The 25,152-nt window shown below is 36.7% G+C and overlaps 1 protein-coding gene across 3 annotated transcripts; it reads left to right on the top strand.

Moving 5' to 3' along the window:
• The first annotated feature begins 3,036 nt into the window (after positions 1 to 3,036).
• Positions 3,037 to 24,911, top strand: postnb (periostin, osteoblast specific factor b). Of its 3 annotated transcripts, none has more exons than XM_084717365.1 (22): positions 3,037 to 3,199; positions 4,071 to 4,169; positions 8,887 to 8,951; positions 9,212 to 9,369; positions 10,056 to 10,220; positions 10,316 to 10,462; positions 10,724 to 10,865; positions 12,620 to 12,832; positions 13,634 to 13,768; positions 15,083 to 15,231; positions 15,389 to 15,525; positions 15,718 to 15,848; positions 17,597 to 17,727; positions 18,046 to 18,148; positions 18,271 to 18,338; positions 19,131 to 19,176; positions 19,292 to 19,321; positions 20,520 to 20,711; positions 20,806 to 20,853; positions 22,089 to 22,157; positions 22,249 to 22,284; positions 23,975 to 24,911. In XM_084717365.1, the coding sequence occupies exons 1-22, from the start codon at positions 3,081 to 3,083 to the stop codon at positions 24,001 to 24,003; spliced, it is 2,412 nt and encodes an 803-aa protein (XP_084573491.1). In that variant the 5' UTR covers positions 3,037 to 3,080; the 3' UTR covers positions 24,004 to 24,911. The 3 variants fall into 3 exon arrangements, with proteins under 3 accessions (XP_084573491.1, XP_084573492.1, XP_084573493.1); XM_084717367.1 differs by having other exon boundaries at positions 3,039 to 3,199; positions 22,246 to 22,284; XM_084717366.1 differs by lacking the exon at positions 22,249 to 22,284.
• Positions 24,912 to 25,152: the final 241 nt, after the last annotated feature.

The raw sequence follows: 25,152 nt of genomic DNA, 5'->3' as shown, positions 1-25,152 counted from the left end.
GCTTTCTGCCTTGAATGTATCATATTTTAATGGACATGAGGTTTGCTGAATGGTTCATTTTCTGATATTCTGAATTTTATACTCTCAGGCTCACTGGTTAAATATACACATAATACACAAGGTTAAGCAGCTGATTTTCAGTCTCAAATCTGTGCTGTACTGTTGGATCCTGTAATGTGATGTGTCTTTTATCCATTGACATTACTGGCCCGGGGGACATTATTTTCCTGCTCACATTTGGAACATCTGGCTAGCCAGGAGGGTGAACAGCATGTGGCGGAAAGATTAGTCTAAGTGATGCCACTTGGCTATGCTATGAGTAACAATGCCCACTGGTAGAGCTTCACAACAGCTACACTTTTAGAACTAATGATGTTTGAACATCATACACTGAAAAAAATCATACAGGGATTTAGCTTAATCAACTAATCTTTACTCATTAACTGAACATAAATGTACAAGTTTTATTTATTCAAGTTTCTATTATTTATTTTCAGAACACTTCAGAATTCATAAACATGAATTATTCTAACTTGAAGTCTTCTGACTTGAAATTATGAGTTAAATGAATGTACTGTACAGAGTTCAATCAGCTCATTAAATCAAGTTTCTAAAGAAACATGATCACCATATTGGCAGACGTCCCAGCAAGCATTGTGTGAGAGTTTAAACCCTCCTGAGATCCTTCTTTTTTATAGTTTGAAGAAAACATTTATAATAATAATAATGATAATAATTCATTATACCTATATAGCGCTTTTCAAAATACTCAAAGACGCTTGACAAAAAGAAAAGAGAAAGGAAGAAACAACATACAACCATATAGCAAACAACAAAAAGGAAAGAGAAAAAAATGGAAACTCGTTGTGTGTCTCTAATACACTTTAAGACAAGTCATGGTTGTGGCCTGACCGATATTGGATTTTTAGAACCGATGCTGATACCAATATTAGGGTGTAAAAAGAATTCTGCTATTAGTATATCGGTCAATATTCTTTATACAAAATATAATATACAGAATATATAATAGACAGGATCAAATGTGCATAAAACTAACAAGCTGTCAAATAAAGACAGTCTTCATTATGCTATGTTAAAAAAAAATAAAAAAAATTGTTCATACAGGCCCCTGTCTAGTACTGATATAGACCGATATAGCGCTGATAGGCCAATGTCGGGCAGATATCAGTCGGGCTCTAGTTTTCACAATAATTAAAATATTGTGAAAAATTATGAAGATTACTACTGAATTCTTAAAATAAGTGAGTAAATTCACTTGGACCAAAGTAGCTCCAACAGTAGCAAATGCAGCTGGAATTTCTTCGTCTGAAATGAAGAGCTGACTTTTCAATATGAGAAAATGTGAAATGAAAATCCAATCTGTTTGTATAATTTGTCACACTGAGAGAACAGTTGTTGGTTCAACTTAATATCGTAATCTTATTAAACATGTTCTCAGTACACCTGAAGTTTATTTTAATAAGACATTTGTTTTAAATTATTATAGTATCACATCAACTTGTTCTTATAAGTTCAGCCCAGACATTAACTTTTTTAAGTTTAATTTTACAGTGTAAACAAAACAGTAATATTATGCCCCATGGGTCATTTTGCTAAAAATAGTTATATTGAATATATTTTACCATAACCAAAATCTAAAACACAAGCTGTTTCAATATATTAGATGCATGTGTGTTCATGCTGTTTATAAGTCGCACCTCATTATCATTTCCTTTTAACAGTTCTGTGAAAGTCAGTCATTCAAAGTCAGCTATTTTGTTGTGTCTGTAGTTGCAGCCAAGATACTGATACATGAAAGGACAAATGTCTGTGTCCTATTAGTTCTTGTGTAACAAGACTTGGCAATCTGTTCAAGAGATTATTTTATATCTCTTTTTGTTTTTTCGTGACAAATTTCATACATGTGGTCATAGTCTTTTATCGTAATAAAAATAATTGATCAAAGTTATAAATTAAACAAGCAGACATAAATAACAACAACAGCAGCAAAAGATTAAAAAACATAAAGAGTTTGAGATTTTAAGATGTAGATGCAGTTTTGTGGCTTGTGTGGTTTGATATAGTAAGGAAATAAGTGCATGTTTTAATATTCAGAACTTAAAAACAACACCAGAACTTCCCTAGCTCAGACTTTACATCAAAATGTGGGTGTACTGGTTGAGCTCTCTGGTTCATGGTTTCATAGGAAGTCTTGCATCGTTTAAATAATGATTCATCTCAATAATTACTCCCTCTCCAACATAAAATTATTATGTGAAAATATTATCATCTATAAAATAGTGAATAGTCACTGCTTTCCCTCCCTCCCACCACTAGGTGGAGCAAACTACATTCTGAAAGATTTATACAATCAGTGCACTGGTATTTATTCATAGCAGAGATTATGCAATGTCTCTTTGTTAACAGTCCAAGTAAATGACAGTTTTATAGGAAAGATACAGCTGGATTCTCCATCCATCTGCTTATTGTAAGTGTCTCTTAAGGTGCCGCTCAGCTTCAGGGCTCTAACAAACAGGCTTAACTATTCTGTAGCAGTGTGCTGAGAAGTATGCAATTTGTTTGAAACCTAATATTGAGCCTTAAAATTAGCTAGTAATTTTACTTGTTTCAGTGCAATACAATCAACTGTTAGTAAGTTAGTAGATTGTCTTTGTGCTAGAGCTGTAGTATCACTTTAAACATTTTTAGAAAACTCTTAATACCAGTAAAAAAGTCTAGAGTGATTTTGCATGACAAATATTTTTTTTTAAACCTGCATAAAAGAGAAATGGCAGATATTACAAAATATCTTATAAATGTGGTTAAATGTGACCCTCCCCCCCATAAATGATTTATCATTTAAAAGAATGCACTAAAGTCATAATTTATTACATAAAAAACGATAAATCTCAGTGTATTTGTGTATAGAAATGTGTTTTTCAGGAGGTCCTGGGTGGTCCATGCATGCATGAAATGTTGCCATCCTCCTTGAGTGGAGGGTGAGACTTGTGGTATATAAACTCCCACTCTGAGTCTTCTCCTGTACTCTGGGTCCGGAGGGGCTAGCTAAGAAATCAAGGATGAAGCTCCTGTTTGTAGCTGCCTTTGCACTCTTGGTGCTCTCAACGTTTGACAAGGCTGATTCTTCAGCTTATGACAAAATAGTCGCCCACAGTCGCATCAGGGCAAGAAAAGAAGGGTAAGCTTATTTAAATTATACTTTTCTTTATGATTACTTTGGAGGGCTTTCTGACACCCTTGTGATGTTATGTTATTTCATTTTGCATGCATTAGAATTGAGCCTTAAGCATAACAAGCATATTATGTTTTCACAAGTCTGCCTTTTCCATTTTTGTATGAAATTTATTATATTTTAATGCACTTTCACAAATATCAGTTGTCCATTTATGATACAGGTTGTGAAATGTTATTGGATAAAATTCTATTTTGCTTAGAAAACATATAACCCAGCAATAGTAATCATGACTTAAATCTGACAGAACACATCCAGCAGGTGTGGATGTCATTATTCATGTTTGACAGTCTGGGTTCAGGAGCAGCAGGTTTAGCTGACAAATTGTTATTCACACTTTCACAGTCTAGTCTTACCCAGCAGGGCTTTTTTCATGTAATAATTTAAAAATGAACATAAAGCTGCAATGATTAATCGATTATGAATCAATTATTGAAATAATCACCAACTATGTTCATAATTGATTAAACTAATTAAATTAAAAAGAAAAAAAAGTCACAATTCTCTGATTCCAGCTTGGTAAATATGGATATTTTCTGGTTTCTTTATTACTTTATGACAGTAAACTGAATATATTTGATTTGTGGGCAAAACAAGACATTTGATGAAGTCTTCTTGGGTTTGGAAAACACTTTGGAAAACATTTTCACCATTTTCTGACATTTTATAGACCAAACAACTAATCGATTAATCGAGAAAGAAATCAACAGTGGATTAATCGGAACTTCTAGCCCTAGATGAACTGTTTCAGAGTTTCCATATAAAATCTTATGGGTTTTACCTGGTGATTAATGCTTCATCCCCTTTTCACCCTCAGACCCAATGTCTGCGCACTCCAGCAGGTCATGGGGACCAAGAAGAAGTACTTCAGCACTTGTCGTAATTGGCACCAAGGGGCCATCTGTGGAAAGAAAGCGTAAGTTTTCTTGTTTCATGTTTCCAACAGTACAAGTTTTTTCTCTTCTTTAAATAGGAACTTACGAGAAAATTAAATGGCTAAAAAGTTCTGTAAGTTTTTGAAATATATAGTTTGTCTTCAGTGCCTCTTTCTTCTTCTGCTGCTTCTTCTTTAAGGGGTTTCATGGAAACTTGAATGTTTCCATAGAGACAGACATCTGTTATCTCACTTTGAATTAAACTACCGCTAAAAATGAAAAACACATTTATGCAGGCAGCCCTAAATTTTTTGTATTGACGACTGTCCTCTTCGATCCTATAAACTCAAAGTTAGGGTTTTCATAACTTGGGAAGCCTGGACGTCGTTGGATGCCACAGTGGTGGTAAACCACTGATTCCAGGATATGATGTGGTGGCAAAATGTTGACTGTATTCATGAATGGAAAAGCGTTCAGTTCAATCATTCTCGACAACCTCTTTCTCTCTCATTGTTCCAACCCCCTCAGCACTTTTATGTTTAAACATGGATCGAAGCCATGTCTTTACAGTCTCTTTCTCTCACACGCACACACACATTCAGCTTGCCCTCCATGCTTGCATTATGTCTAAGTCATGCTCAGCTCTCCAAATAGGCTTAGCTCTCCATGATGAATACACACTGCTCACTGAACTTGGCAAAAGATGATGTTAGGAACAGCCAAAGAATTTTATCTATTTCAATGGGAGTCTGACATGAGACCATGGAGTCAATCAAGAGAGCTGGGCCAAAATTCAATTCACACAAACTGATTTACACCTACTACAATAGGCTCATGCAAGGTCTCCAAAAACAGCAGAACTTACAGCTAGTACTATAGATTCCAGTTTGAATTCTGCAAATATTTGAGTTGCACAGGAGCTCACTTAGATTAGTTGGTTAATAAAACTTGATCTTGTTTTTTTATTAAGCGATCATGAAATTACTATCAGATTCAGGGATGGAAAAACATGTTAATGGACAATTTAACTTAATTACGATTAAATGGGCCACATGCAGAGAGTGATACAAGAAGAGATGTGCACAAACAGCAGTAACTGAAGTTATATGTCCTTCCCCATCCAAACATGACCCTCCCATCGTTCCTCCCACAATGTTTTCCACATGCTCCCCAGATGTTTCCCAGCAGTTCACAAGAATAATTACAGAACATTTTCTGTATTTTAGTTAAATTGTTTGGATAATTATTTCAGTCACAATAACTTTCAGTGGAAAATGATTTTGTAGCCATAAATCTTTCTTCTCACAAAAGATGTACATACCAGACATGCCCAAACTTTTTCCCTTGAAGGTTCAAAACTGAACTGGTGAGTCACAGGCCAAAATGCAACAAGAATCCTTAGTTCCCTTAATTGACTGAGTTCCCATGCAAAGTGTCACTCACAGCTATGCAGAGATTATTAAGAAAATCTATCACCTCAGAAAAAATAAAATAACATACATAAAGATTCATTAGCAACATCTGGTGTCCAAATCAAACCTTATGGAGGGCCAACTTTGGGCAGTCCTGTCAAAGGCCATCAGCATCTCTGTCCCACACTGATTTAGACCAAAGGGCCCTACAAACACAGTATGCTGCTGCAACTTTGTGATTGTGATATTCATTCATTTATGATGTGGTGACGTTTCAACAACATGACTCAAGTGTCACTTGACATTTCTATGACATTACTCTTAAAATGTTATGTTGCAGCAACATTACTGTAACATTACACTGAAAATGTTACATTGCTGCAACATTAGTGCAACATCACACATAAAACATGTTTCAGTGATGTTCTGACAACGACCCTGCATGCAACATCCTGGCACTATGAAGTGGCGCTGTCACAGCATCTCCAAAAAGTGGGGGCAACATTGGGCCAACAGGCTGGCGACACTTAAAATAAGGTGCTAGCAACAATATTTCAGTTGGTATGTTTATAGAAACGCACATATGTCACAAAGATTACGTTGCAACTACGTTCCTGGAGCAACGTTGTTTTAGTAGGGTACAAAGTTAAATGGAATTGGAATAACTTAATTTTTTGGAGTTAAAGGGAACTTGTGCATGAGATGCAATACCATAAGACATCTCTAAACAACATATAACATTACTATCTTGAACATATAAAACAATTCAAGCTGACTCACTGACCAAAATGGCTTACACCGCACTTTTTTACAGTAGTTTGTGGCAATTTATGTCAGTCAGTCTAACCTGATATGGCCAGCCAAACTTGTTGTCTTCACACACTAAGGTTTAATTCAACAAATGAGAAAATTTCTGCCTCCAGAGCAGCTCTGTCTCCAAGAAAACTCTGTACAACCAAACTGCCCATTAGTGATGGGTTGAATTGGAATAAAGCCACATGCAGCTTATATTATGTTTGACAAAGCTATCATGAATCTTAGTGGAACGGTTCTTTTATAGAGACGCTGACAAGTCAAAAGTTTCCAACTCCTTGGCCAGACACAATCCCTCAGTGTGGGAGAGCAATGTAGCGAGGGTTTTGCTGACGCTGCCCCAATGGGGCTTGTGTGATCTCATCCCCGTCCCTCCGACTCCATTCAACTTTGATTCAAATACAGCTGTTAAAGTAGTGCAGTTAGCCATTACCCAGAGGCATCGGTCTGTACTCTGAAACATCAACAGTGGTTAACAGCCTTTAGTGACCCGCTACATTCAGGAAACAAGTCTCTGCTTGAAGTCTTCTGTTTCCATCCAAAGTCTCAGTGTTAGTCATCTGCCATTTCTTTTATCTCAGTGTAGTCATTAATTGAAAATGATCATTAGCTGTCCACATTAGGTTGTTCTTATGTGGTGCATTTGTTTGAACAATCATTATATTCCATTTCAAATTGATTTTTCTTTTCTACAAACAAAAGTGTTGGAATCTCACTGCTGCAGTTTTTTTGCTCTAAGTGGACCTATTTACTATTAATTTACATGCACTATTAAAAAAAATGAGAAAACTCATAATTTCAAGATAACTGCCTTCACTTTTGAGTCAGCTATGAAACTGATTTGTCAGTATTTGAACCATTTGCTTCTGAAAAAAACATTTTTTGAATGAAGAGTTCATCAAAGCTTCCTTGTAAGAACACCATCCAAAGAACCAGTTCTTCAAGGGTTCTTTGTGTCATAATAAACAAAAACCCTTTGTGGGTTCTAGATAAAACATGCCCCCCTGGCTGATTTCTTGTTAGTTTCCAAGGAATGTGGAAAGGTTCTTGATAGAACCATGAAGCTACCATGAACCAAAATGGCTTCTCCTATGGAGACAAACCAAAGAGCTCTTTGTGGTTTTTGTTTCATAATATAAAAGGGTTCCCAGTGGAACCCTCTAGGCAGGCTCTAGAGAAAACCCTTGGATTATAAAAAGGTAATTTGTAGAATACCCTAGCTGAGTGCTTGTTAGCACCCTAGGAAGGTGAAAAAGTTCTTGATAGTACCCCCAGAAAATGTCCTAAGTCAAACCATTACTTCATTACTCTCACAAAGGTTCTGGGTGAAACCTTTGAAAGATTCTAGACGAGATTCTAGTTATAATCCTTTATATTTGGCTCAGGCTAGAACTTAAAGGGTTTCAAGTGGAGCTTTTATAAAAGAAGGAGCAAAAATCCTGTGAGGACAAGCCGAAGAACCCTTTATGGGTCTAGTTAGGACCTTTATTTCTAAGAGTATGCTTGTTATGTTGTGTTGTTTGTAAGTGATCAGTTTGTAAAGTATATGGACTTGATAATGTTCTTTCTCTTTCTCATGATTATTTTAATCATGTTTAGATGAAAACGGGGAAGAAGCAGCTTCACAGTTAGAGTTTTCCAACAATAAAAACTGAGGTTTACCGTAATGAACTTGCAGCCAACTCTGGACGCATGTGGTATTATTTACCCTTAATAGGTACATCTGTGTTATTCTTTATGTCTTTTGGATCTTTTTTATTGTTGCATACCTGTTGGTAATTTGGGGTGAAATGTTCATCTCCAAATGTCTGGTGTTCCAGGAGCTGGAAACAATGCTGTATTTCCAACATGTTCAAACCTGCTGACTCAAGGGATAGCCATGTTTATATGTAGCAGCTGCTCTTTGAATTTTACTATCCTCCTTAGGCTACAGGGTCCAGACCTGTTTACAGTCAGTGGAGAGGAGTGAAGCAACACTTATCATTTGTATCTAATTAATCTAAACTGAACTGAAGTCTGTTTTAAAAATGCTGCTCTGGTGACAATTGAATTATATTTTTCAGATTAACTCAAATGTTTCCATGCAGCCCTTTAAACCCTTTAAATGTTCCTTGTGACAACCAAAATTTTCTTAAACTCAACTCTAATTACACTGCAGTTTTTTCAAGGACAAAATCATAACGTTTCTGAGGTTAACCAAATGCCAAGCTGAGTCCAAACTAATTGTTTCACTTCAAAGAGGGGGTTTCGGTAATATAAATCTACTACTGTAATGGTAGCATAAACCTTGAGGCACCCTTTCCATTAGGTTTTGGCTGAAGCTGTGGGATCACACGGTCTGGGTAACGAAGGAGATAATGAGTAACATCTGGAAACACTGAATACACGAGACCAAAACCGAATGATTATTCAGCTATAAACATGGCAGAAAAAATACAATTCTTTTGCTCAGCTATAGTGAAAGAATCTTGCAGACAGTATTTGAAAGGATGTTACTTATTTGTGGTCTGTGTGTTTTTTTTTTTTTCCGCAGGGTTGTGCTTTATGAATGCTGCCCAGGATACATGAAGCTGGAGGGCATGCACGGTTGCCCTGCAGGTACTGTGTGTTAAAGGGATAGTTCGGATTATTTGAAGTGGGGTTGTATGAGGGTTAGACAGGGACATATCCTCCAACTGTAGAGCAGCTGTGAGCTATTTTTGAGCTCAGGCCAGACACCTTAAAAGAGGATGCTGTACCATATTGTTGACACATGTAGAGTCTTTCTTTTCAAGCCCCATATGTTTCAACATTTTCTATTTCTATTTTCAGAAAAACAGACTGACAGCAATAATCCTTTCTGTGAATTTCTTTCTTAGTGGCTCCAATTGATCATGTGTACGGTACTTTGGGTCTGGTGAAGGCCACCTCAACCCAAAAATATTCAGACCTTTCTAAACTCAGGCCTGAGATTGAGGGATCTGGATCTTTCACCTTCTTTGCACCCAGCAATGACGCCTGGGAGAATTTGGATGAGGTGAGTGAAGAGCAAAACAAAAAGCAGTGGAAACTCTTGGTATGCAGAGATGGGAAGTAACTAAGTACAAATACTTTGTTACTGTATTCCATTAGATGTTTCAGATATCTATACTTTCCATGAGTATTTATTTCTCTGACTACTTTTTAATTTTACCCCAACAAATATCTGTTCTGTCTGTTACGTTTAATGCCTTTGAGGGGAATTATTTTTGATTATTTTTATTTTGCATCATTGCTCACCACCTTCCCAACATCAAGACTAATTTCAACCTGAATAGATGGGACAATAACACATAGAAAAGAGGATTCTTTTGTGTATCCACATGCATATCACGTACAACAAGCATAAATCAGTTTATATATAACAGATGTAAAAGACATAACAAGATGAAAACAAAGTAAAGGACATAACAGGACAAAAGCAGTGGAACAAGGCAAAACAATGGAACATGAAGAAAACAAAAAAGACATAAAGATGAAAACCACATGATCAGACAAAACAGATTTCAGAGCCTGTACTTTTTCACATTTACTTAAGTAAAGAAGTTGAATCAGTCCTACTTTTACCAGTGGTTTTGTTTTTACTCAAGTATCTGTACCTCTACTTGAGTAAAGAATGTGTGTACTTCTGTCACCTCTGTCTGTCTGTGAGATTTTAACATTTCATTTTCCTTACCTCAACAGGAAGTGAGGAGTGCACTCGTCAGCAATGTGAACATTGAACTATACAATGCTCTGCACTTCCACATGGTCAACAAACGCCTCTTAACTAAAGATTTGAGGAATGGAATGACAGTCACCTCTATGTACAATGACCACGGTCTCCACATTAACCATTACTCTAATGGAGTGAGTATTATCACTGAGTATTATCACTGTAGTCAGAAATAAAAGAGTAGAAACATGTTTCAGTGCTGTAACATTGATGTAAATGTCATGTGCAGGTCGTGACTGTGAACTGTGCCAGGATTATCTATGGTAACCAGGTTGCCACCAATGGAGTTGTGCATGTCATCGACCGTGTTATCAGCGCTGTTGGAAACACAATTGCAACTGTTGTGGAGATTGACGATGAGCTGACAACTCTGAATGTGAGTGCATTAATACAAGGATAATGTGAAATAATGTAGCAGAGTGTCTATTTTCACCTGGGTGAAAATGGGCACAGCAGCTATTTAGCCATTCAACTATTCACTCTCCTGTGGGAGCAGGATTTTAGGGATTTGAGCCCTGTCCTGGGAAAGTAGGATTTCAGTCTAGAGTGAAATTAGAATTCAGTGTCAGCTACATTTTAGACTTTAAATATATTGAAGTTCACTAAACATAATTCTGCTGGCAAATTCATCGTCTAGGATGTGATTCAAAATGCTGGACTGACGGAGAAACTGGACGGGCCAGGACATTTCACTCTCTTTGCCCCCACCAATGAAGCCTTTGAGAGACTGGGCATGGAGGTGCTGGAGAGACTTCTGAGCGACAAGGAGGTCCTGAAAGGTGAAACAGACTTTTGTTCTTAGAAGTTTGTGGCTGTTCCTTAATGCAGAAAAAATCATTCAAGGCCCTTTGAATTATTGTTCCAGAGACTGGGGATTTATATTAACTGCAGCAAAGTAGGACCATATTTATATTTCACGATGAAGGTACAGGAAAAGAAATGCAGTGGTTCCCTGGCGGCATGTATGCTAGACTAAGTCACCCAAAAAGTGTTTTTTTTTTTCATTCACATGTTCAACTTCTTCCAATTTGAAACAGATGAAGCCACAGTGGATTGGAACTTACACACATTTGGAAAGCTGTACTGTACATAACAAAGTTATGTCGAGCAGTAATAAAAATAAGTCTCTAGTTTCAAGTCATGCGTGAAACTGTGGGTGGAAAGTAAAACAAAGAAACACATCATTTGACACTTTTGTCATGTTTTTCTTTCATTTTTTAGAGTTATATATGTTAAGAGTAGGTCAGGATCAGTATACCGTAGTTATTTGTATTTTTCTCAAGCATTTGAAAGGACTGTACCTCTATAATTGTCAACCAGAGCAAATTAAAACTTTATATTTACAGTGACTATGAGCTCTTGAAAAATCACGCAGAAAACAACATCATTAACATAAGTTTGTTTTGCATCAGCTCTGAGAGGCAGGAAACAGCTGCTTTGTTGAGCAAGCTAGTCAGATTGGCAACAACCCCATACATTTTATTAGCCCACAGCTTGCCCTATGATGTGAGATCAGACCATTTCACACAAAGTTAAACAGAACTGTGAAGAAATCTCAAGCCTCCTCAGTAAAGGACCCAAGGGATCCAAAGGTCCTTCAGGTTTCCAGTGAGTTTTATCCTCAGCTGCACTGTAACATGAGAAAGACCATAACACAGCCCATGCAGCCAACTGACCTATTCTGCATTCAGATAAACATGGGGAATGGATGTATTTATATAGAACATTAATACCTTAACAGACAAATAACCATTTTGCTTCTCAATTGGCCTGGTAAAGAAAAAATCTCTTAAATTTTATCTTAAGAGAAAAAATAAGATAAGTCAACTCCAGATGCACCAAATATTTTTAACCATGTGCTGAATAACGGAAGCCACATGGAGTGGGAGTCAAAAATAAGACTCAAATAAATCCAGTTTTAATTTTTTTATCCAATGGTTACTGGTAATGGAAAAGACATTCTGGAAAGCTTTATAGTTTTTTTGTTTGTTTGTTTGTTTGTTTTTGTTTTGTTTTTTTTACAAATTTCTTTTAAATATTTAACTAACAGTATTATTTATTTATGTATTTAGTTACATCTACATTTTTAACTAGTTTAACTTTTTATTTCATTATTTCAGTTTATGGGCTTCATACACATCTTTGGATCCCTTGCTCTGTCCAACCAACAATATAAAACCCCTACACTATTAAATTTAAAATTATATAAAGCAGATAAAAGCAGTTAATTTGTGAAGCAGGAAATGGAAGTGGGTTTTTGTTCAGGTCCAGGTATCTTGGACAAAGAGTGCTCTTGACCACTTGTAAAAAGAGCAAAATTAAGAAAATATTGAATCATAGAAGGCAAGAAGTAACAAAATAAGAACAAATCATGGATACAAATAAAACTAACAGGAAAATTGTTCCTAAATGACTTCCTACATGAGGCCCATTCACACAGTACTCATTCACACACTCTGCTGAGCTGAGGTGACTGAGATCTACCTTTCCACCTAAACAACAATTAATTTAACTCTCCATCTCACTTTTTCAGCTCTTGTTAACTTCCACCTCCTGGACTCAGTCCAGTGCTCTGAGGCCATCATGATTGGCACTTCTTATGAGACCTTGGAGGGCAACAACATTGAGATCGGCTGTGATGGTGAAAGCTTAACAGTCAACGGCATCAAGATGGTGCTCAAGAAGGACATCGTCACCACCAATGGTGTCATCCACCTTATTGACCAAGTGCTCATGCCAGACTCAGGTAAGACACATCTCCTCTTCTTTTCTGGTTGTCCCTTTAATGTCCTTACCCTGAAAAAAGCAGTGGATTTTCTTTTTATTTGCATTTTTATATTTAACAGAGGCCACAGTTTTTGTAACATAAACCTCTTCCAACTGGTCAAGCTGTCTTTCCATGGTATAGGTATTAAAATACATTCACAAATACCAAAAAAATGTAGAAAAGGCTATTTTGTTCAGGAAATAAATCAGAATTGTTCAGAGTTTGTTTTTTTAAATATATATATCTGAAAGCAAATGTTGATTTTACTTACATTAGTTTAGCTTCACTGCCTTTACCATGAAATGAACCGTTTGGTAGAGCATGTTTTTAGAAAATGATTTAACCCTTATTTGATTTTTTTTGTTGTTGTTGTTGCATTAGGTTACATAATTCTGTTTAGTAAGACCTCTGAAACTATGATGTGTTGTAAAATCATGCTTATCACTGAAAATTACATCAAAGGATCTATGAGTCTGGAGTGACTTTTTTGCTTGTAACTTTGTGTTAGGACGCTGAAAAACTGAAAAGGCTTATTATTTAAAGACAGTGATTTTTAGTGGATTTTTTTCACAAATTATACCCAAACCAAGTGGTAGAGGTGGGTATATGAGGTTGAATTAAGTTCAGTACATTTTTCAATAAAATACAGTGACTGGAAATGTGCTTTACCTGTTGAGCAGAATGTTCAAGGTTTTCATAAATACATATATTGTGCCAGGTGTTTGATATTTTTCTGCAATCCATATTTCAATTGTATTGGGATTTCCTGTGCCCTTTCAGCCAAGCAGGTAATGGAGTTGATGGGAACCTCCCAGTCAACCTTTGGTGATCTGGTGTCCGAGCTGGGCCTTTCTGCTGCCATGAGACCAGGGGCTGAGTACACTTTGCTGGCTCCTCTCAACCTTGCCTTCAATGGTGAGTCACATGCTGATCATTACATCATGCAAGTCCCTCTGTTTTCCTCTCAGTGGTTGGCTAAATATAAACCCTGGCTGCTCCACACTCAGTCAGAGTCTGGAATAAAGCTGAATATTTTTTATTTCCCCTCGCCTGCTGACTCATAAGTGAATAGATATGTACATATATGGAGCCTCTGGGAAATTATGCTTTTATTGGGACACTTTATGCCATGTAAGACCAAAAATCCACTCCCTCAGAGAACATTCCTGACCTTCACCAGGAGGGAATAGAGTTTCTGTAACAAGAATGTATAATTAATTGAGGCAGAATACTTTTATCTTTGAAGACATGACGTTTTGTAATGGGTGTAAGGAAAGCACAGGCAGCATAATCTGGATGTAACAGAAATCTTACATTCAAACCATAAATTTACAGTAACCTACATCTACAGTAACCTACAAATCACGAAGTACCTACAGAACTATGTATGAATTCAAGTTACTGATAGCAGACTCACAGTCAGTGTTGTGGCTGCTCTTCTCTGGACTTTGTGACCGAAATAATAATAATTGTCAAAAGCCAGTATGTTAAATGTTACAAGCACAATGTTGTTAGAATGTTTACTTTTTTTGGCAGATGCTGTTTGCACCTGGTATGGAATAGCTAATGTGGTTGTTTACACAGATGGCAGAGACAATCAAGATCTTTTCCTAAACTTAGCAATGTAGTCTTGTTGCCTAAATCTAACCAAGTAGTTATATTCCCTAAACCTAACAAAGTGTTTTATTGCCTAAATCTAATCAAGTAGTTTTGTTTCTTAAACTTAACCAAGTCATTTTTCTTCCCTAAGCCTGTCCAACTAGGTTTGTTTCATATACATAACCAAGTAGTTTTATAGCCAAAATCTAACCAAGTAGTTATGCTCCATAAACTGAAAACAATAATGTGAAAAAATGTAATAAATCAACTAAGTCTAAAAATGCAGTCAACACCCCGACTCTGATGAAGATACAGTAGTGGCGAGTGTCTGTTTACACTATTAAAGTTCTAAATTGATCAGTTGTGTTCCAGCTTTTTTTGTTCCTTTGAGTAGTTAACACTGACTTTTAATGTCACACTAGACTAAAACCCTACTCTCCTGGAAGAGTCCTGTGCTTAATCCATTCACCAACTGCAGCTGTTTATTGGCAGCAATTTTCACTATTTATAGCTAGACTAAAGGGATTGTGTGTGGATAGCTAAATAACTGCAGTTTGCCTGTTGTCATCAAGGTGCAAACACATGCTCAGATGTTTTTTAAATTGAAATATAAAACAATTTCCTCTACAGATGAAGTGATGTCCATGGATCAGAGCCTGCTCAGGATTATCCTGGAGAGCCACATCTTGAAGAATAAGTTTGTCCTGGGACAGCTGTACAATGGCCAGCGGCTGGAGACCATTGGAGGAAAATTTCTGAGGGTCTTCATCTATCGCACAGTGCGTCCACTTCTCTGAAGTTGTAGCCAAAAAATTGTGGCTGGGTGCCATTTAACATACACTATATGCATTACTCCTTTCAATTGGCCATCGTTCCTCATGTCTTTGAGATTTTAGATTAATCACCTTGCTTTTATCTTGTGGATTGTTTCTGCAGGCTGTGTGCATTGAGAATTCCTGTCTCATCAGAGGGAGTAAGGAAGGAAGCAATGGGGCCCTTCATCTCATGAAGACTCTGTTGAAACCTGCAGAAAACTCTATGTTTGAGATTCTGACAGAAAATGGAGGATTCAAGTAAGTACTGCGCAAAAGTTAGTGAAAATGGACTGTGGTTTTAAAATGCAGTAAACCACATCTTTCTGTAGCTTTCCATTAAAAACACATGGCACATATGGGAATGAGAAAGTGCTGTTGTTGCACTGCATGTCAGTCCTCTGTGGTTTCTCAAACAGCCAACTTACTGTTTTCTTCTCTGTGCTGCTGCAGGATCTTTTTGTCTCTGATGGAAGCTGCTGGCTTGACTGACCTCCTGAAGCAGGAGGGAGACTTCACTCTGTTTGCCCCAAGTGATAAGGCTTTCGCTGCTTTGAGTGACAGTGATTTGGCCTTGTTGAAGAGTAGGTCGCCCAGACTCCCTTTATCTTTTAATGTCAAGTCAGTTTATTTATATAGCACAGTTAAAAAAAGTACTTTAGATGGTAAAAAAAAAAGAGCACAATAACAAAGAAAACACAAGAGACACATATCAACATACATAGAACACAGCAGAAAGCCAGCAAATGAAAACAAATGAACCTTTAGCCTGGATTGGAAGCACTCTATGGTGGAAGCAGATCAAACATGTGTAGGGATACACAAAGGTCACTTTTTATGCCTCAAACAACTCTTAGGGAAATCAACAGTTTATCTAATGATCACAGCGTTCTAGGTGGACAGTAGGGCCGTAACAGGTCACTAAGATCACCTGGAGCATGCATGTTCAAAGCTTTAAAAACAAAAAATCTTGTTCTCCATCGCAGTAGTCTAGGCAATTGTCTTAAAAAGAACTTGACCTTGCTTAAAATCCTTAAGATGAAAAAAGCCGATTTAACAACAGCATTTATTTGTTCATCAAATTGAAAATCAGGGTTAAAGAAAAGAAGTTGCAAGCCATCCAAAGCTTGATATCATTTAGGCATTCAAACAGGCATTGCAGGTAATTGAGGCTGCCAGGTCACAGAGGGGCGTACAACTGTGTGTCCTCAGTGTAACAGTAATGCAGCACTCTGTCTTTTCATAATTTGGCTGAGGGGTAGCATGTACAAAGTAAATAAAATACACTGAACCATACAAGAGCAAGGCAGGGCGGACAGTGACAATCCATGAAAAGAAAATGAAACAGTGAAGTTCGTGGCCTGAGATGCCCTCTCAGTGCTCCTTATACTCTAGATGTAGTGTTCTACAGTATCAAAGGCAGTGCTGAGGTGTGAGAGCATTAATATTGCAGCCTGTAACATCAACAGACAGCAGCAGGTCATTTGTGACTCTGATTATTGCAGGCTTAGTGCTGTGTTTTATTTGGAAACCAGATTGAAAAATATAAAAAGCGTAATTTTAAGTTAAAAAGGACTAAATCTGTTGGAAAGCAACCTTTTCAAGAATTTAGAACAGAACGGAAGATTTGAAATTGGTCTATAATTATTTGGATGAGTGCGGTCGAGGTGGGGGTTTTGATGATTGCATGAGAGGAAAATGCTGGAACTTGGACAGAAGTAAGGGAGCTATTCATAATGGAGAAGATGGCAGAGCCTACAGAGTCAAAACCCTCTTTCAGGAATAAAAGATGAATAGCATTGAGGGGGAGGGTTTTAAATTAGAGATAAGTTTGCTCAAATGGGAGAGGATATAAGTAGTTTTATGTACCTTTGTGCACTAAGGAGACTGCTATGTGGGCACCACTGGAATGGATGCATGAGTTTAGATATCTTACTGACAAAGAATTGGAGAAAGCTGATCCTGCTCACTTGGGATATGTTACCAATATCACCATTTTTATTATTATTTATTCAGCGACTTAATGTGTTGAAGAGAACTCTTGGTTGGTGGTTGCACTGTTCTACCAAGTCTGAAAATTATCGTATTCTTGCGGACTTAACAACCTAATGAAAGGCAGTTAAGGAGTGGTTTAAAATCTCATAAGGTAGTTTTAGCTTGTCTTTCTTCTGCTTTCTTTCCAACCTCCTGCATGTTTGCCCAAGTGTGATAGTGGTATTATCAAGTCAGGGTTGAGACTTAGCTTTAGATTGTGTTTCAAGCACATTTACTGCTAGTTGATAATCACACAAACTACATGAATGATTTATGTGTTTGCCATTCTTTGTTTCAGGTGACATAAATGCCCTCAGAACCATCCTTCTGTATCACATCAATAATGGTATCTTCATTGGTGGTGGTTTGGAGAGTGGGGTGACAAATCTGCTCAAGTCCCTCCAGGGCAGCAACCTTAGAGTCATGTTTGTAAGTATTTAGTGGGGCTAGACTAAACATGTTTTATCTCAAATTAATGAACTTTACACCTGGAGCGATTCAGGCTATATACCTTTAGTTCTCTATAAATAAAAATGTATACAAAACAATATTTTAATTATATATCAAAGGATGGTTGTGTCATTCTTCTTTATCCGATAAAATCTCATCACATTTTGGAACTCAGTGATTTCAGCAAGCTAAAAATTTTATTTACTGAGTCCACTCCTCACATTGAAGATACAGGTTCATTCAGGGTGCTCATTTTGTGGTTTTCTTGTCTGTAATTATTTAAACTGTCTCCCTCAGGCAAACAACACTATGCAAGTGAACTCTGTCCAAGTCCCTGAATCTGATACCATGGCCACAAACGGAGTCATTCACGTCGTCAACCAAGTTTTGTATCCTGGAGGTACAAATTTCCACCCACTCAACTTTGTTAATATGCCCTTCCTTTTGTAAATCTGTCAAGAGATGCAATTTATTACTGTTGTAAATGCCCAACTGCAGTTAACGCCCTTTGCTTTCTTCCAGATATCCCAGTTGGAAGCCAGGATCTCCTCATGCTATTGAGGAGGCTTGTCACTTACATGCAGATTAAGGTACCATATCAAAAAGTGACTTCTTGTTATTAGCGCTGCAGGGTTTATAAAGGGTGGGGTGATGTTTTTCTGTGTGCAGGTGTTTTTATTCCTTCCTTGACTGCCAAAATACAACTTATGTAACTCAACATAAAGTACAAGGCAAGAGCCTGCTTGCAAACATCTGTGCAGGGCGTTAAAGTAGTGGATTGAATAAGAGTCTCCTAGTGTGTTGATTCTGATTGGGCACAGGAATTTTTAATTTTCTTTTTTCTTTTTTTTTATTTAATTGATTTTAATTCTTATGAGAATTGGAATTTAAGTCAGATTCAGATGACTTTATTGTCCATCATTATTATTATAATTAACATAAAATGGAAAGTTGTTTTTGGCACTGGCATACAGGACAACAGACACCATTTTAAGATTTATTATGCAGCATATGCAAAAATCAAGTATGGTCATACAGTGCACTCTTAGTAAGAAGACCTCCAGGAGGACTGAGGTTCTACTCAGAACCAGTTGCTTCTGAACCTAAAGGGATGGTGGAATCATTAAACCACGGGGGGTTTTCTATAGAATGGGGGGGTTGGGTGAAACCTTTCACAGTAGACAGTAGAACTCTCTGAAAGGGTTCCAAGTGAAACCTTTATACAAGGTTTTACCAGGAACTAAAAAGAGTTCTCCTATGGGGACAAGCTGAAGAACCCTTTACAGTTTTAGTTAGCATCTTTATTTTTAAGAGTGTACAAGCCTGCATCATTTTATTAATGTGTCTCTACTATGACAGATTTTTAACTTTTTTTTTTACAGTACATTTCAGGATTCAGATATCAGGAAATTCCACTTACATTTATGAGTAAGTAACAATATTCTTATGTTGATTTGTGGTTTTATTTATTTTTTTCTGTTATGGTATTTTAAAAGACATTCTTCACTGTTATTAATGGCTTTATATCTCCTCTTGTTATTAGAGAGGATCATCACTCGTGTCGTCCAGGAAGGTACAGTAATGATGATTACAGAGTATCATCATCATGTGATTCCTAATCAGTAAGGTCAGATTAGGTTAATAAAACAGTTGCATAAAATTGGTGAAAAAAATAGGGAGGCTAGTGGCTCCTGAGTTGAAACATGTACTGATAAACCACTGACACGTTTCTTTAATCCAGATAATTCCACAGCAAGTACATGTACATGCAAGTACAGGGTTTGACAGCTGAAGTAGCACTAATCAGAAATCTCAAACAGAATCTCTCTTTTGCTACTCACTAATTCAATAATACTTTATTTGAAGGGGTCATAACCATCTCATGAGTCTTATGAATGTTTATTATTGGTGTCATTCCATCAGTTATGTCATTTTGAAGTTGCCATTGTTGGGGATGTCTATGGTATGACACTTCACATTACTCAAGGCAATATGTCATTGTTATGACAACTAGACATTAACCAAGACAAAAATGTCTGTTATGACAACTTTACATTTCTGTTATGACAACGTTACATGATAATATTAATGACCTTTTGTTATTAACATTATCAAACTTGAAGAAATAATTTCTTGAATTACAAGTGAAGTGGTACCATCTGGTCATAAAGATGACATTAAATGTTATTAGGACAGTTTAACAACAGAGTACAGAACCCAACCACATGTGACAGTATAATGTAATCTTAAAACATAACATTAAACAGTTTCTTTAAGTCTGATAATGTCAAGTTGTCATAACAAAGTCAGTTTTGTCTTTGTTAAAGTCAAGACATTATTGGTTTGATTAATTTAATCTCAAACAATATTAACTTTGCATTAACACTGACAAAACTGAAAGTCACAAACATTCATAAAGACTCATTCATGATCATATCATGTCTTATGCACACCCTTTCAAATAAGATGTTGCAACCTAATTTAATTAATTTATAAATTTAATATTTAATTTTAATATTAAATAAGTATGAAACGTAAATATATAAGTAACATAGTTTGTGAAATTAAAACATCTATACAAAATATTTTAAAAAAGTAGATGCCAGGAATCTTTTGATTATGAATCACATTTTTGTCAAAGCAACCTTTCTGATCCAGTGAAAGGTCCATTTGTTATGTCACCTGCATACAAATGGAAAGTTCTCTGTATCGAGGGGCAATGCTGTGCTGTAATTTCAGTGTAGTGAAACATGTCGTCTTTGCTTTTGTAGTTCCTGATGTGACCAAAGTTACCAGGGTCATTGGCAATCATCCCTCTGTCACCAAGGTTACCAGGGTCGTTGAGGCTCAGCCTTCCATCACCAAAGTTACCAGAGTCATTGATGGTCAACCCTCCATCACCAAAGTCACCAGGGTCATTGAGGGTCAACCCTCCATCACCAAAGTCACCAGGGTCATTGAAGGTCAACTCTCTGTCAGCAGACATATTTAAATCAATATGTTATTAGGTTTATATCATTTATCGTTTTAAGAACTCATGAATGCTGTCATCTACAGGTCCTCAGTACTCAGTCAGCACTGGAACCACCAACATCAACCTGGAAGGTCAGTGAAACTAATTCAGATTTGAACAGTTATTCGAAGCAATGGGGCATATTGTCCTAGTTTGTGAGTAAGTAAGTGAAATTTCATTTATATACAGTAGCACCTTTAAAAACCTAGATTACAAATTGCTTAACAAAAGGATAAAGGGTTAAGGAAAACAAACAATGAGTACAATACAAACATCACAAAGTGGAGAAAAAAGCATAATTAAAACTAAAACATTTAGTATAATACTGAAGCACAGAAACACATTGAAAAACATGGACCTTCAGCTGTGTCTTAAGACATCCAATAGAGTTTGATAGTCTGACATGATCAGGGACGCATAGACAGTGAACACACAGTCCCCCTCATGTTTTCAGTCTTGAATGAGAAACAACTAGCAGGCTTCGTATAGAGGACCTGAATTCACCGGTATACTCTGGAGCATGAAACCCTCATAGACAGAGAGGAGGATCTTGAACTGAATCAAAATTTAATCAGAAGTCAGCGAAGTGACATCTGAACTCGGGTAATGCAGGCGTGATATGAGGTCTTACTGAGTAGTGTTGCTGCTGAGTTTTGGGCTAATTGTAATGGATTAACAGCATTTTGGCTTGCTGTGATTTAACTGAAGAAAATTCTGGGGCGTCCAGTCAACAATTTCGGCCTGACACTTGTGCAGAGTAGTTAAATTTGAGAGAGTTAATAGAGTTGCGTATCATCAGCGTAACAATGAAAAAACACACAAACAAACAGATGGGATCGGGTGTCCCAAGGGAAGAATATATACTTCAAATAAAATACATCCAAGAGTTGACCCTGAGGCACCCCACAAGTCAAAGGAGCACAAGAGGAAACCTTGTCATTAGTATTGAAGGAAAACTGGTTTAGTCTTACACCAGATATTTAACTCATTTTCCAGCCAATCAATTAGAATAGCCTGATCAGTTGTATCAAAGCCTGCAGACAACTCTAATGAACAAAACAAGTAAGAATGCCTTTTGTATCATGACAACTTTAATTACAAGTAATCCCATTTAATGTAGTTAATATACACACCTAATATAATGGCTGCTAATGGTTGATTAAACAGACATGTTATGTAGATCTTATCAAATTACAGCTGTTTAAACAAGTTTAGCTACAATATAAATGTTATTGTTGTTTCTTACAGCAAGTTTCTTCCAGAGCAGTACAATGCATCTCTGTAACCATTTCAAGACTTCACTCTAAAGTTTTCTTCTTCTCTTTAGGAGTTGATGTTACCAGAGTTGAAGGGAACCCAGAATTTGACTCTGAAAGACTTACCAAATTTATCCAAGGTGAGTTTTATCCGTTTGTACATGTCAGTGACTGGGGAAGAATAATTCATAAATAATGTCTGATCTAACATGTTTTTTGCCTCTATAGAAGGCAGTACAAGAAGAACCTCCTCCAGGAGAGTCTTAGGTAACAAAAAAAAAAAAAAAGAAAGAAAAGAAAGAAAGACGGAAAAAAAACAGCCAGTCTGCTCTGCATTTTTTAAGAAATGCAGATTAACCTGTGAGCTACTTCAGGCAGTCATTTTGAGTCCATTGCCACATTCACATGGCATACTCTTCACCCTGCATCATATATGAAACACACCCCTTTTACCATTGTGGGTGTACTTAAAGGAAAAACATTTTGGGAAATATGCTAAAGATTCTCGTTTTTTTGCTGTTTTTACAGTAAATATGAAATAAAAGCCAGCATCCAGTTAGCTTAGCTTAGCTCAAAGACTGGAAAGAGGGGGAAACAGCTACCCTGGCTCTGTGAAAAGGTCGCAAAATCCTGCACATTACCCAGTTTATCCAGCTAAATCCAGTATTAGCTGCAGTGCACAGATACGGGCAAAAAAACACACTCTTCCTGGGTTTTTATAAATAAATAAATAATAAATAATAAATAAAATAAATAAAATCAGATATCTTATATTTTTGCTAGAGCTGCAAGCAGAGTTGCTGTAAGTCATGAACTTTGAAACTTTGCATCTTTGCTCTATTCCCCATGGAGTCAACATGTGGAAATACAAGCAATGCAAATCTGCCATTGCAACCCATATTGTGGTTAGCAAAACACTAGCAATTTACAGCATTTGTTAATTAGCCAGTTAGCTACCATTTTGCTAACATTAGTTAAATTAAGATGTCAATGTATGTCACTCTAACAGGTTCCCTCCAAAATTTGGTTTCCTTTTCATCATGGATAAGTTTAGCACATGGCATATCTAAGTGCAGGAAACAGCAAAGGGGAAGTTGACCAATGTATCAAGCTTGATCAACTGTTATTGGAGCATAGAGGGAAAGGGGTAAGACTTATGAAGGGTCTATTGAAACAAGTCTCATCTGTAGGTGGATTTTGTTAACTTAAGACAGAGCCAGGTTAACTGTTCCCCATTGTTTCCAGCCTTTATGCTGAATTAAGCTAACCAGCTGCTGAATGTTCATATATCCCATCGAGACATGGGAATTGCATACATCTCATCTAACTGTTATGTTAAAAAAAAAAAAAAAAAAAAAGCAAATAAGCATACTTCCCAAAATGACAAACTATTCCTTTAAGCTGACTGTGTGCTGCTTACTCTTTTGCTGCCATGCTTGGCGCGGTAACGTTCATGTGAAAGCTATGCTGACACTTGGTACCGCTGCAGCTGCTGTTCGTGCTGAATAGCATTTCATGAGCCTCACTTTCATCCCACTATCCACCTGCTGTGCTGAGCTTGGTGTTTCCCTGTGGGAAGTGATGAGATCAGACACCAAACTTCAAATGGAAAATTTGGCGTGGATGGATACATTTTCACGTGGATGTCAGTTGTTTTGATGGTAGATGTAGTCAACTGAAGAAAAAGTATGTGCTATATTGACCAAGAAAACTGAAACTCAAGTTCCAGGATGCATTGCACACAATATGACATCACTGGATGCAGGAAGAACAGCGGATTTTGCAGCAGAGCTCAGCTTTCTCTGTCAATATATTGCTCCAGTTGCCTACATTTAGCATCAACAATGACTAGACATGCACATGAAAAATGCCAAATTTGCCATTTAATGCAGCACATATTCTAGATTCAAATTAGGATCTGATATGTATTAATGCTTCTGTCTTTTTCCTTTTTTAGCAGGTGGCAGGAGGAGAGGAAGGGACTGAACGTGGACGGATGAGAATATCAACAGTTTTTAAGCCAAGAGAGACACCAAAAGCAGAGGTTGAAACTGGTGTTTGAATACAGGGGATACACTTCATGTCAGTGATTTCAGATATACTGTAATAGGTGTAACTGACAAAAGTAAATCACTTCTTATAAACAATTTAATGGTGCTTTGAATGTATATCTGTTGTGAGTGTGCAATGTCTTTAAAGAGTCTTTTAGTTCAGCATTGGTAAACAGTGTTTAAATGAACATTTTGGCTTGACTTTAAAGACGTGGAACAAGTCAGGGTAGCAATAAAATCTTTTAAATCCAAGCCATTAGTGTGGTAATAAAAACATTTCAGTTCTAAACTTCTCTCTGTCTTTGCTAGAGGTGAAGGTTAAAGCAAGTAGATTTTACTGGCTGTTTGAGAAGATTTATATGAGCATGATAATGATAAAGAAATGATGATGTGGTTTTAGACTTAAACTGTTACATACTTTTAATTTCTCTGGCTGCAAGTTGTTTTTCATGTAAATGTTGTCTGTGCTTGTATAATTTGGAACATTATATATGCAACTGCAGATTCTCTCTTCAATTTTTCAAACATCTGCTAATAAAATGCATTCTTCGATATAAAATGTAATAAGGGTATCTGAAGAGATTGTTTTTTGGAGTAATTTCTAATGTATTTGTGAGGCACCTATATTGTCAACATTGCTTCAGAAAAGAGAGACTAAAATATCACATCAAATCTAAATATTATGTCTTTTGTATTTCCAAGTACAAGGTCTTTAAATTTGAGTCATCCTTTTTAATGGTCCAGTCATTTTTATGTTTAAAAGGGAGCTTGGCAGTCCACTTCTGGAAACTTCCAAGAAGACACCATGCAAAATATAAAATAAACTGGGTTTAATGTGCAAAACCAACTCTCTTTTTCCATTTTTCATGGGAAGTATGTCTCCATATAAGCATACTTATATAAGTTGCATAATGTGGGAAGAAATCAATCATTACCAGCCATGACAGTGGGGCTGGTATTGTTTCATCTTGTGTGTCTGTGCATGCGTGGAAGTGTTATTATTCATATTGTGGGGACATAAATCTGTTTACAGAGCCTTCCTTATCCATAAAGTTAGGGTTAGGGTAATTCTCCATGAAATAAA

Source organism: Lutjanus erythropterus, chromosome 4 (assembly GCF_056507025.1).
Source record: "Lutjanus erythropterus isolate fLutEry1 chromosome 4, fLutEry1.hap2, whole genome shotgun sequence".
NCBI classification, from domain to species: Eukaryota; Metazoa; Chordata; class Actinopteri; order Lutjaniformes; family Lutjanidae; genus Lutjanus; species Lutjanus erythropterus.
The sequence above is the reverse complement of the archived record's forward strand: the minus strand, read 5'-3'. Positions and strand labels throughout refer to the sequence as shown.